General features: G+C 36.2%; 1 protein-coding gene across 1 annotated transcript in view; it reads left to right on the top strand.

The window, feature by feature from the left end:
- Positions 1 to 1,463: 1,463 nt before the first annotated feature.
- Positions 1,464 to 21,369, top strand: part of PLAA (phospholipase A2 activating protein) — a 34,555-nt gene continuing 14,649 nt past the window's right edge. Inside the window, 8 exon segments of the mRNA XM_020970032.2 lie at positions 1,464 to 1,823; positions 1,825 to 1,880; positions 7,118 to 7,311; positions 10,221 to 10,321; positions 10,451 to 10,571; positions 12,186 to 12,353; positions 17,325 to 17,460; positions 20,006 to 20,175. Coding sequence (XP_020825691.1) covers positions 1,731 to 1,823; positions 1,825 to 1,880; positions 7,118 to 7,311; positions 10,221 to 10,321; positions 10,451 to 10,571; positions 12,186 to 12,353; positions 17,325 to 17,460; positions 20,006 to 20,175 — 1,039 coding nt within the window. The 5' untranslated portion in view covers positions 1,464 to 1,730.

The raw sequence follows: 21,369 nt of genomic DNA, 5'->3' as shown, positions 1-21,369 counted from the left end.
AAAAAACAATCCCTTCTCTTGTGGAGCTCACAGTCTAATGGAAGGGACAACACCCAAACAATTATGTACAAGATATATACAGAGAGATGGCTCACTAGCATTAAGGGAGAATAAGGGGGGAAAAACAAAACAAAACATTGTAGAAGATGGGATTTTATTTGAGATTTGAAGGAAGCCAGAATGTGGAGAGAATTCCAAGACTGGGGAAAGCCAGTAAAAATGCTTGGAGTAGGGAGATGGAATATCTTGTTTGAGTAGTAGACAAGAAGAGGCCAGTGTCATTAGATTGCAGAGTATGTGGGGAGGAGTAAGATTTAAGAAGCATAGAAAGGTAGGAGGCAACCAAGTTATGAAGTTTTAAATGTGAAACAGAGGCTTTTATATTTGATCTTGGGTGTGATAAAGAGCCACTGAACTATGCTAAGTGGATGGTGGGGTGGGGAATGACATGGTCAGACCCCCACTTTAAAATATCACTTTGACCGCTGAGTGGAGGATGGGCAGGAACAGGGAGAGACCAGGCAGGGAAACCAACCAGCAGGCTATTGCAATAGTCCAGGTATGAGACAATGAGGGCTTGTAACAGGTTGCTGGCGGTGTCAAAGCAGAAAGGAGGCGTATATGAAAGGCAATGATAAGGTAAAATCTACAGGACTTGGTAACTAATATGACAGGGGCAGTGAGCTCAAGGATGACACCTGGGTTGAGACCGTGGGTGACTGGAAGTATGCTGGTGCCTTCAACAGTAATAGGGGAATTGAGAGGGGAAGAGGGTTTGAAAGGGTCATAATGAGTTGTTTTGGACGTGTCAAGTTTAAAATGTATATAGCATAGCCAATTCGAGATGTCCAATACGCCGTGGAACATACAAATAATCCACTCTATGTCTAGTTTGGGAATGCAGTTTCACGGAGCGCTACAGAAAGATCAGGTCATCATCTCAGACGTTGAGGCTTGTAAAAAAATTAAAAAAGAAAGAAAGAAAGAAAAAAAAAGACTGCGCATATAAACGAAGGGAAGAGTGGATGCTTTGGGAGAGATGGAATTGAGGGAAGCCGGGTAAGGTTGCAACGGGAAAAGTGTTTACACAGAACTACAACTCCCAAGGTGCAACACGGGGAGCTCGGTATCCCAGAACCGCTCAGAAGGAGCTCGGTTTCACTCCGCCCCCCTCCATAACTCGGGTTGGCGCATTGCTCTGCGGGACTTGTAGTCCCGATTGATCTCGGGCTTAAAACTCGAGCTTGGTTAAATCCAGAAGAGGATATGAAGATCTGCGTCCTTCGACCGCAATGTTATCATCCCTACTTTCTCTCCGCGGAGTGGAGAAGCAGAGCGCAGAGAATGAGGCGAGGGCGCCCGCCTGTAGCCCCCTAATAAGTGCGTCACGCCCGGCTGCGACCGATGACGCATTTCCCGTGTGCAGTGTAGGGTTGCTGTGTCAGAGCCTCCCGCCCCCCGTTTCCCCGCCCCCCCCTCCCGCCCGGGTCTCCTCACGGTCCCCTCTCTTCTCCCCGGGCTCCTGCTCTTACTCTCTAGAGTCACCGCAAAAACTCTCTACGTGTGGCTCGAGCGCTTGGCGGGGGTGGTCTCTGTCCGCCCACTTTCCCGGCCTCCCTTTTGGGGAATTTGCGGGACAAGCACTGTGTCCGTTTCCCGGGATTTCCCCGCCCCGGTGCACTCCCTACTGCCCTCCGTTCATCCCCGCGCTGTCCGGGGGATCCGGGGCCATGGCGAGCGGCGGGGGCAGGTACCGGCTGAGCTGCTCGCTTCTGGGCCACGAGCTGGACGTGCGGGGCGTGGTAGCCGGCCTTTACCCGCCGGGGGGCCTTCGTGTCGGTGTCCCGCGATCGCACCACCCGTCTGTGGGCCCCGAACAGGTGAGCATGGCCTCGGAGTCCGCAGAGGGACACGGCCCCGCCCCAGCCTTCCCTGTTGGACCGTCTTCCTAGCCCGGAATTCTTGACTTAAGAGATTTAACTGCGTTTCCAGCTGGGCGAAATTATCTAGAACAGGGCCATCTAGACTCAGCTGCCTCCTCCTGTCGCCCAGACTCTGATTAGGCCGAGGGCATACTTCGTTAAATTGTTGACAAGGGAAAGGAATTGTTTATAGCTGTTGGCAAATCATTTCAGAACCCCTACCTCCAAAATCACTAGTACACGGTCGCACTCTTTTATTTTCTGTATTTGTGTGTTAGATTTCAGTAGTCTAACATTAGTGTCAGTGGTTTAAAAAAGTGATTAAGTGGTAGCATGATGCGGAAGAAAATTTTCGTAAAATAGAAATTTACTTCTAGGATGATTTTTTAGATATTATTTTGTACATCAAAGGCATCTTGACAAGAGGTGATTTCATAGCATACAGCCAGGAAGAACTTTTGTGTGTCTGGATTTTCTAGGCTGATGGGGGCGGGGGGGGGGGCAGCAAAGTAGGACATTTTGATTTACTTGTATAAAAGCTTTTATAGAAGCTCGTATAAAAAGCACTTGTGAAATTTTGTCTTGGGGTTTCTCACAAATACTGATGTCTTCAGGATAGTAGTAATTCTTCCTCTTAGATAATGCTGCTCAGATGTAGGTATCTTAAGTGTCTTCATAAATACAACAAGAATTAAGGGCCTATTATGTGGCAGGCACTAGGGATACAAGTAAAAAGGATGAAACAGTCCTTAATCACAAGGGGCTTAATGGAGGAGACAACAGTTATGCTCTTCTTGTTCATTGCAGATTTATGGTACTTTCTGGAGTGTAGTCAGTATATTGAATATCTTAACTAGGGGTGGGGAACCTGGGCCTAGAGGCCACATGTGACCCTTTAGGTCTTCAAGTGTAGCCTTTTGAATACAAACTTCCAGAGGGCTGCACTTGAGGACCTTGAGGGTCACATGTGGCCTTGAGGCCCAGGTTCCCCAACCCTGGTCTTACTTATGCATACAATAATGCTTCAGCATGTTGGAGATCTTTTCATTGTAGATACTCTTACAGCCTATCATTTCTTACAGTGAGGCATTTCCTCTCCCTATTTTTTTGTAAATCTTTCAAAACGGAGCTCTCTTTCATTCTTTGCCTTTTTAGTATTTATTTGTTTCTAGTGTAATACTCAGGCTCTCCAATTGTTCTCAACAGTTTGCTGTCCGAATGAGCTTTAGTTTGTCTCTTTTCTGGTTGTATGTTTCCTGGATAGTGTCTTTTTTCACACTATTTTTTGAGTACCAATTATCATTGCCTGTATGCTGTAGTGTACTTGTGCCAACTATAAGTCTTTCCACATGGTGGTGTTTCTCAATTTTGATTCTTTGGACATTGTAGTGTAACACGATTGGAAGCCATATAGCACCAATGAGTGACTGGTTGTATTAAAAAGATGAGCTTTACATAAGGGAACATCTTGGAGTCTTTGACAGCAGTATCCCAAAGGGACATCAGAAATTTTTATTTTTTTCCATCTTTTCAATTCTGGGTTCATTTTTCATCTTCTGTCTGTCCAAGGTAGATGAATTTGTGTGTATGTGTGTGTACACATGCGCGCGCACGCACACACGCACATGGGTGTGCTGATGAAATAACTTATTGGTCTACCTTTCCAGCTACTTTTTATAGTCTAAGCAATACATGTTCTTCATCCACCTTCTTACTCCTGTCTAGGTTGTTATATCAACCCCTTTTGAATGACTCTGTATTTCACTGAGGAGTTTGATATAATCAGTACAGTGTTATCTGCAATAGGAGCATCTAGAGAACCTTACTACCTATAGAGTATCTCTTCAATATGGACTCTTATCATACTGGCAAATCTTTAGCTAGCATATGTCTTCCTGTGCTGGATATTCTTGAATCAACTTTCTCTGATTACGTTAGTCAAGAAATCAAAGAATAATCTTAACTTTTGTATCTTGATCTTGTTAGAGGAGAGCCTGTAGTTAAGGGTGCATTTAATGCTCTATTGAGTCAGATTTATTCCTTTATTTTTGGTAATTAACAAATTTTCATAGCCAATTGTGCTGAAGATGTGACTTCTTTTGAAAGTTATCTATGAAAGCCTGCCCTTTCTTATATTTTTATCAAGGATACACTTTGATATGTGTAGACACCATTCTCAAAAAGATTTTATATAGATGAGAGGCAAAGGTTGGGATTTGCTGGTGTTTGCTCATTTGCATCTTTTTTTATGATATCTTAATGTGTTGTTTTTTTTCACTCCATTCTTTTGGTAACGTTAGAGAGTTTCGGAAATGGAATATCTAGTCTAACCCATTCTTGAAAAAGGATTCCTTCTACAACATTTCCAGCAAGTGGCTATCCATCCATTATTGATTGTGAGGTACCCTCTACTTCATTTGGTAGCTCATTATACTTTTGGATAGCTCTAATGGTTAAGAAATTTTTTCTTATTTCAAGCACAAATTTGCTTCTTTGTAGCTTCCACCCATTGCTCCTAGTTTGGTACTTGAGACCAAGCAGAATAAAGCATTTTCCATGTGTCAGCCCTTCAGATACTTAAAGATAGTTATTGTATCCTTCCAAGTCTTCTATTATCCAGGCTCATATCTCTTGTATCTTCAAAGGAGCTTTATTGTATACAAAGCCATGATCTGGGAATCACTTTGAGATGTTCAAAATTGATCCATGAGGACCTTCAAAATTGTCATCTTGAGCACAGATTTCTTCTGTATCTACTAGACAAACTATGGCAGTGCTTCCCAACTCCATCTTCTTAATTGCCATTTCCATTTCCTCATATAACGCATTAAGTATTGAGATGCTGAAGATTAGATGTAGTAGTTCTACTATTACTGAAGAGAAAAACTGCTAGAGAAATACTGATAGCTGTTTGTTTATACATGTTTTTCAGATGATTTGGCTTAGGTCTCAATTTATCTTTCATTGCTTTTTATTCTGTGAGGGAATACTATTTTCTACTGTAAATATATCTAGTTTCACTCTTACAACTAAATGTTTAATTGAGACTGATGTCCTTTCAAAGTTTGTATCTTGGATTTTCCTTAACTGAATGGAAGAGTTGCTTGGTGCTTGCTACACCATAAGGTAAATAAAATTCACCTCAGTTCAATTCAACAAACATTTATTAACACCTTCTTATATGCTCAACAATTGGCTTATTCCAGGGAACAGAGATGAAAAATTACATGATCTCTGCTCTCAAGGACCTTACTGTCTTACCCAGACTCAGACTTATTAGTAATGAATAAACAAATAGATTTTTTACTTTTTATAAGTCCTGAGGCTTAGGACTTAAAGCAGGACAGTACAAAGAAGGAGGCTTACAGGTGAATCAGCTACTGTGATCTAGTTTATGTGTTGGGTCCAGGCCACTAAGTTTTGGGGAGCTCTTAGTTACTTGTCGTTGGTTCTGCTGTTGAGGTGCCTGGATCATAGTCACTTTCAGATGAGAGCAGGTTCATAAAGCTGCTAGAGGTTATGGGTTTTGTGGGAGAGGAGCTGAATTCTTGTCCTAAAGAGTCCACTTATAATTCTAGATATTGGATCCTTGGGGGACTCTGTTGACTCAAATTGCGAATATAAACCTGGAGTATGGAAGGAGATTGGAGGTAGAGGAGGTCAGGTAAGAGGCTATTACAATACTCCAGGTGAAAAGGAGTAAACTAGTCTTGTTGCAGTGCAATCTAGAGATGTGTGTGTGCACTGTGATTCACTTCAGAGGGTGGGGAAAGGGAAAGGTATAAGCATTTATATAGTGTCTGCTATGTGCCAGGCACCGTGCTAAGTACTTTTTATAAATATGGGCTTTGGATTTAACCCTATTCGTTGTACCCCAGGAAATTGGATCAGTTCTAAGGTCAGCCTTAAGTTTTAAAGTTACTTTGGGGGGAACACCTAATCTTATTCTTACAAAGACCCAGTCCCCTTGAAGGAAGTTATTAATGACTTTATGGGAGTGACTTCAGTACTGGCAATGGCATGACTACAGCATAAATCTTGAGTTTTCATGAGCCTAGAATAGTTACCATGCTGTTGCTTCAAATTCCTTGGGCCCGCCTCTGATTATATGATCTAGAGTAGACCTTGGTTTTGAATTCAGAGTTTGCACAAGTGAGGTTTCCCAAGAATGTAGGACCTTGACTTGGATGTTATATTTTAGTGTGTTCTTCATCCCATTTCTCACCCTCCACCCCACCCCACTCTCTGTTTCTGCTTATCAAAATCATAAGCTGCTTTGATTGGCCAATCCTAATATGCCTGTCTCCAGAAGCAGAAACCTGTGACAACCCTAGTTGCAAGTGGTCTCTCCCTTCTCTGAACTACCGTAATTACTCAGGACATGCCATTTACCACCATGTGTTGTTGGTAATCTTTTCTCATGCGCCCATTTTGTAGCCTCACTACCAAACTAAGCATCTTGCACGTTTTGATAAACTCTAATTAGTTCATTTGATTATGTGAAGCAGCACAAGAGTGCTATAGTAGAGCTATGTAAAACAGATTGAAAATCCTGTTTTCATATCTACTACTGAATTGTGGCCTTGATGTCCCTGTGTTAGACCATCTTCTGTAATTTAGAATGATAGACATGCTATTTATTAAAATAGATTACTCTATTCCAGAGCCATGTGAATGCTTATCATATGTTAGCATTGTTACTGTCATTGTTGAGATTTTCTGTATTGGATCAAATTATTATAATTTCAGGAATCATTTCACTTGAACCAGAACCCTGACTTTTAGAGTAACGGTTGCTGAAAGAGGAAATGAAGTTTCAGTGATAATCTATTAATATAAAATTTATTTTCTTTCTTTCTATGTCCCTTGTTCTTTCTGTTAATTGATGTATTTTAAGGACATTTCAACTAGATTTCTAGTTATAAATTAGTAGCATTTATTTTGTAGTAAGTACTATACTACCCTTCTGTTTTTTAATTCAGTAGGGCATAAAATAATTGATTGGGCTGAGGTTCAAAACTTTTATTTCATTCTAGGTGATTAAATAGTAACTTTAACATGGTATCATTAGAATAACACACTAAAGTTCAACTTTAAGAAAAATATGTAATGACTATCTTGTATCTTTGATGGTTTGTTAGGTTATATCTATGGAAATAAAATATACAATATATTGATTAGCATATTTTTTTCAGTCCTAACAGGGGTTTTACTGAAATGCACTATATGAGTGGCCACTCCAATTTTGTTTCTTGTGTATGTATTATACCATCAAGTGATATCTATCCTCGAGGACTAATTGCCACTGGTGGAAATGACCACAATATTTGCATATTTACACTGGACAGTTCAGCACCACTTTATATACTGAAAGGTCACAAAAACACTGGTAGGTATAATGTCAGTTTTTTTTCACTTAAAGTTTTATTCTCTCCAAGTTGCATAAAATTAATATTTTCTGGTCAATAAGAATCATGTTTTTTATTTTGTTCCTACTACTACTACAATGGTTCTTTCTAGTTTTCGTAAAGTATTTAAATATATTTCATTTTGTTTTATCACAACATTTTTGCTTATCGGTAAAGCTGGGTATACCGGAATTTTGGAATTAAGTCATTATTAGAAAGTAACAAATTCATTTATAGGAATATGTTTGCATAATTTTGATGTTTTTCAATGGATATGTTTAATGTTCTGTTTGAATAGAAAATTGACAGTGTTTTTGGTGAGATAATGCCCTCTTTTTCTGCAGAAAATGTTATATGTACCTAAAACTAGTGTGGTATAATTTAATTTTATTTTGGAAAGTATGTTTTATTCCTTATTTCCAAAAAAAAAGAGTACTGTGCTTATTATCATCAGTTTGTTCATTAATGGCTACTTTGTATAAAACTATGCGCTCCGATTTGTTGTATGTAATTTTATCTGAAATGGCATAAAAATATGCATAAGGAGTCATTTCAACAGTCAAATATTATGAAAGATTGTAGAATTTAGATCTGGAAGGGATCTTAGACATCATCTACTACAACTCCACATTTTGAAGATGTAGAAATTGAGGCCCCAAGAGTTTGGGACTTTGCTAAAGTCATACAAGTTAATAAAAATAGCAGAAACCGGGGATTCTAACTCTAAATCTAGTGTTCTGTTCTCTTTATTTGGAGCATATGATAATGTATCCCCTTTTCTGTAGTTTTTAAGAATCTTTCAGCTATTAAGGTAGAAACATCTGTGACTTTTAAGTCAAAGGAAGATAATTTGGATCTTTGTTCTTGAAACTTTATAGAAGCGTAGTTTGTATGTGCTCCAAGGCCACAAAGGCAGCAATCTTTCATAGCAGCAATGTGACTGAGCAGATGGAGTGCTAGGTAGGCCTGGAGTCAGGAAGATCTGAGTTCAGATTTGACCTTAGTCACTTGCTCGCTGCGTGATGCTGGCCAAAAATCACTTAACCTCTATGTGCTTCTGTTCTTCATCTGTAAAATGAAGATAATAGCACCTACCTCCCAGGGTTGTTGTGAGGCTAAAATGAGATGGTAGTTGTAAAGCACTTTGCAAATCTTAAAGTGCTGTATAAATTCTGGGCTGTTGATGTTATGTTTTGGCAATCTTCTAAATTGCATGATTATTATTTGAGAGTATATTAAACATTAGAATATGTTAGATATCAGTGTACATTAACATAATCAGTATCGCATGATTTGATGATTATGCATATTCCACATTGCTTCATTTATTTAGTGTCTGTTTACATTAGAACCACTGTGGGAGTGGAGAGATGGAAATTAGATACAAAAATACTTAAGACAGCAAAATCTTTGCCTTCAAGCAACTTGCAATCTGGAACATGTTGATATATACATAAATAAGCCTGAATGTATGATAAAGGACCTGTAATGTGAAATATAATGATAGTAATATGACAGTTGAATGTGTCTTCTTTTGCAAAATAGAGGGTTGGAGAACTAAATATCATTAGCAGTTTTGTAGGAAAGGTCAAATATACTAACTAGTTTTTTAACCCAACAACTTTCTTTTTTTTAAGTGACAATTTCATATTATCCTCTGAGTGGATGTAGTCAGATAGGCATTAATTTTGATACTATGAACGCATTTTACTTTTTCTTTTTCAGGAAAAAAACCCTTTTATTGCCTACAAATTACTTTAGTCTTTTTGTGGTACTGTTATAATGATTTTTAATTCACCCTGCAAATATTTACTGAGCACAGACTATGTTCAAGGTACCGTCCTTGCTACAATAGCAGATAAAAAGAATATGAAGTGACCTTTTCCCTCTTTGAGCTCAGAGCCTAGAAGAGGAGGGAAATCAAAGAACTAAGTAACTAACACAAGGTACATTTTGGCACGTGTGGCTTGAGGTGCACACTGCCATGTTAGTCAGTAGTATGATAAAATTACTTCTGGATGTAATAGGGGAATGTTTGGTGTATCCTCCTGTGTAGGGAATAAGGTGAGGTCTAGCTACAAGAATGAAGAGGAAGGAATTTCTGTGATACTTCAGATAGGATTATTTAATCAGTATGTAGTCATTAAGTACCTACTATGCCCTTGGCATTATGGAGGATACTAAAATAAATAAGCATCAAAATATGGCTGAATGGAAAGAATATCAAATGTATTTTAAGTTATATTACTTGTCATTATCCTTGATATTTTCTTTTTCAGTCAATGCTTGTCTCATATCTCTTTAGGTTTTATTAAACTTTAAAAATTAAGATATGCTGGTATGTGCAAATATAAAGAGTTCAGTAATTTTCTAATCTTAAAAATAATCTGAATTTCACAATTGAAGATAGAGATATGTCATGAGAGGAAAATCCTGCTGCTTCAGAAGACTTTAAATTTCTTTAATTGAACTTTTATAAATTCAATGAAAAAAATTATATTTTCTTTTAAATATATAGTATGTACAATTTTAGAGACAGGTGACCTTTTTTTCACCCATGCCTCTTTGCTAGCAGAAAAATGAGGCATAATTTTGATGGTTTTTGTTAATTATACTATTAAAAAGGAGTATTAATTTGAGGATCAGATGATTGGATTCCTTTACCTTCTAGGAAGTTTAGCTAAAAGGACTAAGACTAGATGTATTTGCTTAAATTTTAAGTCTAAAGTCACTTTTGGGATGTCTCTTACAACGTCCTTTCAAAAATGAGAAACTCAGGCACCACAAGCAGTCGTATTGAAGGCTGAATTTTTTTCCTTTTTAAAATATAAAATCAGATTTGAAGACAGAAATATGTAAAAATATTCACTGATTTTTTTTTTCACCCTAGTTTGTAGCCTTTCATCTGGAAAATTTGGAACATTACTTAGTGGCTCATGGGACACTACAGCCAAAGTCTGGCTCAATGACAAATGCATGATGACGTTACAGGTATAGTAATTCTGAGTCAACATTATAAATAATTGAGTATCTTCTTGAACTGTTGTGTGATCATTCTCTGGTTCTTTATTTGCATGATCATTCTTTGACCCCTTAGATTGATTCCAGTCTTATTTACAGGGTCATACAGCAGCAGTATGGGCAGTGAAGATATTGCCAGAACAAGGTTTAATGTTGACTGGATCAGCAGACAAAACTATTAAACTTTGGAAAGCTGGAAGGTGTGAAAGAACATTCTCTGGTAAGAACAGGAAACAAAATGGCTTTAGTTTATGTGAAACCATTCACATGAAGATTAAGTTGGTATAACTTATCTAGTGAGAGAATTAAGTAGGTAAGAGTTAAAATAATACTAAATTTGGAATTAAAATAACTGAGTTTGAATCCGGCTTTTGTTACTTAGATTGGCTGTCACTTTATTAACAAAGTAAATCACTATCTCTGGGCCTCTTTATGAACTATATTACTTTGACTGTTTTCTTTGTGTAGTTAGATTTGAAGGGGTCATAACCTGGCCCCAGTTATATAGATTATGGAGAAAACTCCAAGTCCGTGCTATACCAGTTGCTTTCTATCTGTCCATCTGGCAGTATTGTTATTGCTTTACTTTAAATGTAAACATAACACACCAGAAAATGCCAGGATTGTTTATAATGTGGTTCTAGAAGGTAGATTTTTCAAGCTTTAATTATTAGATAATTCTAAAAATAAAGTGATTCTTACCTGTTTTCACAGATTTTACATAATTTTAGACAAAACAGGAACATGAAAGATTTTTTTGTGTACTCGTTGGATTAATTTATTTTTCCAAGTTAGCAATTATCTCGAGTAGTACTGGGAGAAGCTCCTTTTATATACGTCACTAAAAGCTGAGGGGAAAATAGTAATCACAGAGTAGCACTGTTTCATATTCCATATTTAAGAGAAATACTTGGGACTTTGTTAATTCTGGAAGAAATCGGTTTTGTTGCTAGTCTATCTCTGATGTGCCTTGACAAAAGAAAATTGAACTTGGGCACCATATTGATGTGTTCTAAGGAATCCTTTGTATGGCATTTTTTTAAAATATGAAAATTATTAACTCTTTACCAGTAGCACAGCTTATATGCTTTCCAAAATTGGTAGTATGAGGTATACCCCTGATTCCCTCCTTAAATTACCTCGTATTTAACTACTTTGTATTTGGTTGCATTTATTCTCTTTATATTTACTCTATGGATATGTCCTTGTTGCCTCCCCAATTAGAATGTAAAGTTCTTGTGAGTAGAAATTATTTCTTTTAATGTTTGTATCCTCTATATCTAGCACAGTACCAGTCACATAGAAGGTACTTTATAAATTTTTTGTTGATTTATTGATGCATGGCAGTTGGCTCTGTGAAGTCTTATTCTTTTTTGATGGTAATAATCTTGTCAGAGATTATATCATTATAAATATTTGTTATGTAATAAATATCTATATGTAAATTGAGGACTTACAGTGTTTTAGTACATAAAACATTTGGTAAGATTTGTCATATGTAAGAGCTTACTAATTTATTGCATATTAAAGCTCAGAACAACTTGGTCTTTGTAAAATCTGATATTTAAATGCTTTAACAAAGGTAATTTTCCTCAGAATTTTTAGGTGGAAAACGTGAAGGGATGTTGAAAGAATACATGTGTATTTTACATGAAATACATGTAAGGCTTCTGATGGATTGTCAAAACTGAAATACAAACTGATTACTTCATCTCTTCAAAGATTAAAATCTCACCAGATCATTTGTTACTATATTTTAATGTATTCTGTAAATAACATATAATATAGTCATCAAATTACTGATACTCTGTTAATTTCTTTTTTCTTTATGAAGGTCATGAAGACTGTGTGAGAGGTTTAGCAATTCTAAATGAAACAGAATTTCTTTCCTGTGCAAATGATGCCAGTATTAGAAGATGGCAAATTACTGGCGAGTGTCTTGAAGTGTTTTATGGGCATACAAATTATATTTATAGTATATCTGTTTTCCCAAATTGTAAAGGTAAGATTCTTATGCTATAACTAGAAAAGTGTAGTAATGGACATTTTTCATAAAATAGCTTCTTAAAATAACAGTAAGTTATTTGATATTTTAGTAACTTAATATCCTACTTAATAATTCATTCTCTTGACAGAGAAAGGTATGTATTCTGTATATCAGTGCAAGCTAATTATTAATTATAAGATTGAAAGATCTTAGACCTCAGAAAAAAAATTATATGATTGATTTGTTGGTATGATCCATGGTTTTCTAATGGAATAGCTGGAAATATGTACTGTGAAATGAAGGAGCATAATACATTTTCATTATTTGTGTGAAATAAATTGTAATGTACATATGTTCTTGTGGTCTGAGAGTTCAGGGAACAGAGAAAGAACTTAATAGTAAGTTGATCTAACTATGGGGTTTATTTGGTAGTATACAAAGTGAACAAATAGACAAAGGATATTGAGTAAATTTAGAATATTAAGAAATATTGAGAATGTTAGATTGGCCCTATCTCCTGCCACTTGAATTTTAGTTATTGGTTCTGGTGTTATTGAAGGTATGTGTCTAGGAGAGAACTGCCTTACCCAGAATTTCTGGCCTGTTCCAGTTGCCAGAGGTAGTTAATGCTAGGCTTATTCTTATATTCAGGAGGACAAAGGGAGCTGGGGCCTTTACAGAGGCATATCCTGGATACTTCTGGTTATATCAGTCATGAGTAGATTATATAGAATAAACACAGTGGTTAGCAGAATCACTTTGGAATTCAAGGGCAACCTTTTTAGACTCATTCTTCATTGTAGTATCCATGTCTTGCCCCTGTACACCAGACCCCAAGGGAAAAAGCCTAGTCTAATTAGAAAGATAGAAAAACAATGTTATAGGAGGTAGAGCCAAGATGGCTGGAGAAAAGGTGACTATTCGCTTGAGCTGTCCCCAAAACCCCATAAAACAACTCTTGAAGTAGCAGAACCCATAAAAGGACAGGGTGAAATTTGTAGCCAAAGATGACTTAGAAGATCAGCAGAATCAGCAGCACCTGGGTGAGGGTGGGGAACAGTTCAGTGCTTATGTATCATGCTTCATCTGAAGTAAAAAAAAAGCAGATGTAGCAATCCTGATCTCAGACAAAGCAAAAGGAAAAATAGACCAAATTAAAAGAGATAAGGAAGGAAACTACATCTTGCTAAAAGGTACGATAGGCAATAAAGTAATATCAGTACTAAACATATGCACCAAGTGGTATATCATCCAAATTCTTAGAGGAGAAGTTAAGTGAGTTACAGATTTGTGACCAAACAAAAGATAGAGAGCATTATGAAATGTAAAATAGATAATTTTTATTGTGTTAGATTAAAAAGCTTTTGCACAAACAAAACCAATGCAACCAAGATTACAAGAAAAGCAGAAAGATGGAAAACGATCTTTACAGCAAGTGTCTCTGATAAAGGCCTCATTTCTCAAATATATAGAGAACTGAGTCCAATTTATAAACATACAAGCCATTCCCTAATTGATAAATGGTCAAAGGATATGAACAGGCAGTTTTTAGATGAAGAAATCAAAGTTATCTATGAGCATATATGAAGTAGTGCTCTAAATCATTTTTGATTAGAGAAATACAAATTAAAACAACCCTGAGGTACCACTTCTTACCTATTAGATTGGCTAATGTGACAGAAAAGAAAATGATAAGTGTTGAAGGAGATGTGGGAAAATTGGAATATTAATGCACTGTTGGTGGACTTGTGAACTGATCCAACCATTCTGGAGAGGAATTTGGAATTATGCCCAAAGGGCTATAAAACTGTGCATATACCCTTTGATCTAGCAATACTACTACTAGGTCTGTATCCCAAAGAGATCATACAAAAGGGAAAAGGACCTACATGTGCAAAAATATTTATAGCAGGCCTTATCTTGGCAGCAAAATATTGGAAATTGAGGGGATGCCTATCAATTTGGGAATAGCTGTACAAGCTGTGATATATGAATGTAATAGAATACTACTGTGCAATAAGAAATGAACAGGCTGATTTCAGAAAAACCTGGAAAGACTTGTATGAACTGATGCAAAGTGAAATGAGCAAAACCAGAAAAACATTGTACACAGTATCAGCAACATTGTGTGATGATCAACTATAAATGGCTTAGCTCTTCTCAGCAACACAGTGATCCAAAACAAGTACAAAGGACTGATGAAAGAAAGTGCTAACCACATCCAGATAAAGAACTGATAGACTCTGAATGCAGATTGAAGCATACTTTTTTCACTTACTTTATTCTTTTTTGTTTTTTTTTTCCTTTTGATCTGTTTCTTCTCTCACAATGTGATTCATATGGAAATAAGTTTTACATGATAGCACATGGATAACCTATATGAAATTGCCTACCATTTTAGGAAGAGAGGAGGGAAAGGGAGAAAAATTTAGAATTCAAATTCTTGTAAAAATTGAATGCTAAAAACTGTGTTGACGTCTAATTGGGAAAAAAATTAAGTGCTATTTGAAAAAACCCCACAGACTAGGTCATATGGTAAAAGAGATATAAAAAGCCAATGAGGAGAAGAATGCCTTGAAAAGTAAAATTGGCCAATTGGAAAAAGAAGCACAAAAATTCACTGAAGAAAAAAAATCCTTAAAAGTAGAATTGGCCAAATGGAAAAGGAGGAACAAAAGCTCACTGAAGAAAATAATTCCTTAAAAATTAGAATTGAGCAAATGGAAGCTAATGATTTTATGAGAAATCAAGAAACAATAAAACAAAATAGAAAGAATGAAAAATATAGAAGACAATGTGAAATATCTCATTGGAAAAATAACTGAACTGGAAAATAGGTCCAGGAAAGATAATTTAAAAATTATTAGACTACCTAAAAGCCGTGATCAAAAAAGAGCCTGGACATCATCTTTCAAGAAATTATCAAAGAAAACTGTCATGATAGTGTAGAAGCAGAAGGTAAAATAGAAATTGAGAGAATCCACTGTTCACCTCCTGAAAGGGATCACAAAATGAAAATTCCAAGAAATATTATAGCTAAATCCCGGAGCTCTCAGGTCAAAGAGAGAATATTGCAAACAGCGAGAAAGAAACAATTCAAGTATTGTGGAACCACAGTCAGGATAACACAAGGTTTAGTAGCTTCTACAGTAAAAAATTGGAGGGATTGGAATATGGTATTCCAGAGGGCAAAGGGGTTAGGATTACAACCAAGATTCATCTACCCAGCAGAACTGAGTGTGATCCTTTAGGGGAAAAATGGATAGTCTTTCAAGCATTCTTGATGAAAAGATCAGAGAATAGATAGATAGAATGGAGATTGAAAATTTGACTTTCAAATACAAGACTCAGGAGAAGCTTGAAAAGGGAAATCATAAGGGACTTAATAAGGTTAAACTGTTTACATTCCTATGTGGGAAGATGATACTTGTAACTCATAAAAATTTTCTCATTATTAGGACATTTAGGAGTATATATAGACAGAGGGCATAGGTGTGAGTTGAATATGGAAGAATGATATCTAAAAAAAATTAAGGGGAGAGAAAGAGAAATGCACTGGGAGAAAGGGAAAGGGAAGGGTAGAATGGGGTAAATTATCTCACATAAAAGAGGCAAGAAAAAACTTTTACAGTGGAGGGGGGAGTTAATGAGCCTTACTCTCATTAGAATTGGCTCAAAGAGGGAATAACATATGTACTCAATTGGGTATAGAAATCTGTCTTACCTTACAGGAAAGTAGAAGGGGAAGGGATTAAGAGAAAGGGGTGGGGGTGATAGGAGAGAGGGCAGATTGGAGGAGGTGGTAGTCAGAAGCAAAACACTTTTGAGGAGGTTCAGGCTGAAAGGAGAGAGAATAGAATAAAGAGGGATGGGAGAAATAGGATGGAGGGAAATATGTTTAGCAATCTTAACTAAAAAAAATTTTGAAGCAAGTTTTTTTTCTGGTAAAGGCCTCATTTCTCAAATACATAGAGAACTGAGTCAGATTTGTAAAAATAGGAGCTGTTTCCTAACTGATAAATGATCAAGAGATACGAACAGTTTTCAGATGAAGTAACCAAAAAGCTATCTATAGCCATATGAGAAGGTGCCGTAAATCACTGTTGATTGGAGGAAGGTAAATTGAAACAATTCTGAGGTACTGCCTCATACTTATATTAGATTGGCTAATAGGACAGAAAAGGAGAATGAAAGATTTTGGAGGGGATGTGGGAAAAATGAGCCATTAATGCGTTGTTGGTGGAATTGTGAACTGATTCAGCCATTCTTTAGAGCAATTTGGAACTATGCCCAAAGGGCTATAAAATCTTGCATACTCTTTTATGTAGCTGTGTGACTATTACTATTAGGTCTGTATTCAAAAAGAGATTAAAAAACAAAAGAGAAAAGGACCTATATATACAAAAATATTTATAGCAGTTCTTTTCTGGTGGTAGGAAATTTGAAATAGGTAGTATGCCCATCAATTGAGGAATGACTGAACAAATTATGCCATATGATTGTAATGGAATACTATAAGAAAAGATGAGCAGGATGCTCTCAGAAAAACCTGATAAGACTTACATGAGCTGATGCAAAGTGAAATACACTGTGTACAACGTAACAGCAATCTTGTAAGATGATCAGCTGTGAATGGCTTGGCTATTTTCAGCAATACAGTGATCCAAGATAACGCTGAAGGACTTATGATGAAACATGCCATCTATCCCTAGAGAAAGAACTGATGGTGTCTAAATACAGATTGAAACATATTTTACTTTTTAAAAAAATTTTTTTTCAGAGTTCTTTTGTCTATGTTTTCTTTCACTACATGACTAATATGGAAATATGTTATACACTGCACGTGTATAATCTATATCAAATATGAAATTGCTTGCCTTCTCAGTGAGGAAGGTGGGGAGGGAGGAAGGGAGAGCATTGTTTTGCTATGTATAAGTGTTCATCCCTCTTAGTTATTATAGCTAATTGTTCCTATGTTAATTTTAGATTTTGTGACAACAGCAGAAGACAGATCTCTGAGAATCTGGAAAGATGGGGAATGTGCCCAAACAATCAGACTTCCAGCACAGTCTATTTGGTGCTGCTGTGTGCTAGGAAATGGTGACATTGTGGTTGGTGCGAGGTATTCAAATATCAGTTTAAAGTATTAAGCATTTACTGTGTGCCTAGACTTGCATTATGTATTGTGAGATGTAATAACATAATAAGACATGAGTCTTGCTCAAATAATTTACCTTTGAATTAGGGTAACAAAAGTATATTTGAAAGTTAGTGAAAAGATAGCATTCTTATTCTGTGTGTAGTATGTTGGCATAACATACTCTTGTAAAACGAATTGTGCAGTACAGATGGTGCAAAAGGCATTTTAAAAGTTTGAGATCAGTATGGGCTAGGTATGGTTAGAGATTTCATGGAGTAACTGAGACTGGAGTTTATAGTCTTGAAGGATAAAAGAGGCATTTCTGGTGTAAACAGAATGTTTACATTCCGTTGGAAGTTGGAAGTGAGCAATGATATATATATGGGGGACAGTAAAGAGACAGGCATGACTGAAGTAGAAATTATACATAAGAGAGTATCAGGAAACCCATTTGGACAAGTAAAATGCAACTGAATTATTGAAAGCCTTGAAACTTTGACAGAAATATTTAGAATAATAGAATCTCTGATTTGAAACGTACCAAAGAAGTCGTCTAAGTCTACCCATTACTTGAACTATTAATCTAAGCCTCTTGTTGGAGATAACGCCTTTGTTTTACAGATGAAGAAAACAAAACTCACTGGGGTTATGTGACTTGACTGAGATTACACAGCTAGTTTTTGGTTGTCAGGACTAGAACCTTTATTTAACCCTCATTTAGAGTTTCTACTGATTGTAACTGCAGGAATAGAAAGGAGGGAATTGTTTATTAGAAAAATTTCAAAGGAAAAAAAGAACTTGGGCACTGACTTACTAAGAAGGATAAGTAAAATGTTTACAGATTGGGTTATTGTAGGAGTGACAGTGCTAGTAAAAGAAATAGGAAAATCTGGAAAAGAGGCAAATTTTCAGTTAAATATGAGTTTGATCTTAGAATTACTGATGTTAATCTGGTAACAGATCAGCTACATAAAGATTTTCTTATACACAGGAAATAGGAATTGAAACATAGACTTAAAGAATCTCAGGTGGAGACCTGAGGTAAAGTAGTGAAGTGGAAAGAGTGCTGGATTTAGTGACAAGACCTGAGTTCAAATTCCAGATTGGCCACTTACTGTGTGAAGTAGGGCATTTCCCTCTGGAAGGGATGGCAAAGAGAGAAGAGCAGAGGACCAAAGACCTTGTGATATAATAGAAAAAAATTGGATTTAAGGTTTTAAGACTTTGCTACACACCTCTGTTAATACTTTAGTTTCCTCATCTGTGAAATGAAGAAGTTGGACAAGATGACTCTAAGGTCCTTTCCAGCTTTAAATCCTGTCATCCTGAGGGGCAGCTAGGTGGCGCAGAGGATAGAGTACCGGCCCTGAAGTCAGGAGTACCTGAGTTCAAATCTGGCCTCAGACCAAACACTTGACATGTACTAGCTGAGTGAACCTGGGCAAGTCACTTAACCCCAATTGCCTTAAAAAAAAAAATCCTGTCATCCTGAGACCTTCACAGATAGGAGATAGGATGAGGAAGAAGAGTGAAATGTAATAAGACCAAGAATGAGTGATTAGGAAACTTAGGATCGAGTTAGTGTTATTTTGTGTAATTAAAAGAGTTTTAAGTGCTTGTGTGATATCAGGAGAAAGAGAATAGGGAAAACTCAATGGAGTTTTTATTTGGTTTGGCAACCTAAGTGTAGTGATGGCAAAAGGAAGGAGATTAAAAAATAGATAGTAGGGATTAGTTAAGGAGGAAGAAAATGGTGACAAATTAGAAGCAAGAGGAATAAATCACTCTTGCAAAAAACTTAGTCTTAACAGCAAGAGAAATAGAGCATGGTGAAATGACTGGGGATTTTTACTGTTGAAGTAACTAAAGTTACAAAGCATGTTTGAGGATGCAGGGAAAGACTGAAGATGGTAAAGAGGTTGATGTTAAATGTGGAAAGCAAGTATCTTGGAAGGGAGGTGATAAGATTTGACAGGTTGGAGAAGTTAATTTTAGAGAACAGGTATACTTTCAGGAAGAAAAGATATATGCAAAATCTATTCTAAACAATCGTTATAAATTGAAGGAAATTTACATGAAAAATGATTTGTTAGTCATATCAAAACGATGAGTCACTTAACAGATTTAGGGTAATCAGTAAATATTCATATCTGAGTTGGTAGTATCTAAATGGATTTGAAATCAAACCAGACTTTGAGTTTGAAAATCAAAGTATATGTTTTTCTATAAATTTTACCTACAAATGATCAGATTTTCTGCCTCTTGTCTACAAAATAATAAAAGATATAAATGCTCAGCGCTATGCTCATGGAGACTATTAAATTGATCTTGCCAATATTTTTTTTTTGGCTGTTTGATACATAGATACCTATGTATTATATATACATGCTTACCAGTTTGGCCCCTCACTTGTCAGCTTTTTAGAAATGTTTACATTTTTGCAGCATTATATTTTTGATTCATGAAATCGTCAGCATACACTAACATGAAGTAAAGTAATAAGTTCATTTATTTATTTATTTTACAGTGATGGCATTATCAGAGTGTTTACAGAATCAGTGGAACGAACAGCCAGTCCTGAAGAACTTCAGGCCTTTGAAAATGAACTTTCTCGGGCAACTATTGATTCAAAAACTGGTGATTTGGGAGATATTGATGCTGACCAGCTTCCAGGAAGAGAGCATCTGAATGAACCTGGTAAATATTGTTTCTTGGGCAAAAAAATCTTTCCCTTTTGTGGAAGAATTTTAGATAATTCATATGGAAGTGACTGTTAATTTTTCAAAATTGTACTTGAAATGCCAAACAGTAGCTCTTAATCACTAATTTGAGATTTAATACTAAGTAAAAAGAATACTGATGAGTTCCCTCTTTTCTCTTGGTACATGTCTTTGAGGAGACAGAAACTTACATACTAAATATAAATTCATGTTTCATGATTTTTTATTGCTTTTGACTCTGAAGTTTTAGTAAATTGTATCTTTGCCAAACAAACCCCAAATGAGGTCGTGAAGAGTCAGACATGACTGAAAAATGATTTAACAACAATAATAACTTAGAAAAAATTCTTGGGGTAGAACCATATTGCTCTCTTCAATATATAATTGAACTATTCAAAGCCAGCCTATAAAAATGGAAATTAGAAAAAGGTTACACATGTATACTACTAGTCTCTACTTGATATAATAAGGGTATCAATAATGGTAGGATTTTAGTTTTTACATTTTTTTTTTGTTTTGAACTTAATATCAACAAACATGAAAATTTTAACAGTACTAGCAACGAGTTAATGTGCCTGTTCTACTGCCCTTCGCAACAATTGCTATTCTTCGCCTTTTGCCATCTATGCTAATCTAAATGGGTAATATAATTTGTATTGTTTTCATTTGACTTTCTCTTAATAATTTGGAGCATTTTTTCAGGTGATTGTTGATAGCTTGCATTTCTTCTTTTGAAAACTTGCTATTCATATCGAGGGTGTTTTTGAACTGGAGGCTGAGAATAGAAAAGGAGTGCTTCTTTCATTATATTTTCTCCAGTGATCTCTCCTTTGTAAAACCAGCAATATCCTGCTATCAAAAATCCAACAAGAAGTCTAGAAATTGGGTGGTGTTAAGATTTTTATTGCGTCTGAGAATTAGAAATTTCTTCAGGAGTTATTTGCACTTTGAGGTTCATTGATCATTAGACCTTAAAGGTACGTAGGAGACAATTCAGTTCATTCTTCGCTTTTTGCAGTTAAAGAAACTGAAACCCAGAGAGGAGAAATTGCCCAAAGACCCCAATTTTACTGATTCCAGTGTTTTTGTATTGTACCATGCAATCTCTCATGGTTTTGTTTGTGCTGTCATATAATCCTTATTGTATCTCCTATGATGGTGCTTTTGATTT

This window comes from Phascolarctos cinereus, unplaced genomic scaffold (genome assembly GCF_003287225.1).
Source record: "Phascolarctos cinereus isolate Bilbo 61053 unplaced genomic scaffold, phaCin_HiC Scaffold_4;HRSCAF=312, whole genome shotgun sequence".
NCBI lineage: Eukaryota > Metazoa > Chordata > Mammalia > Diprotodontia > Phascolarctidae > Phascolarctos > Phascolarctos cinereus.
Note: the sequence above shows the minus strand (reverse complement) of the source record. Positions and strands in the feature narration are given on the sequence as shown.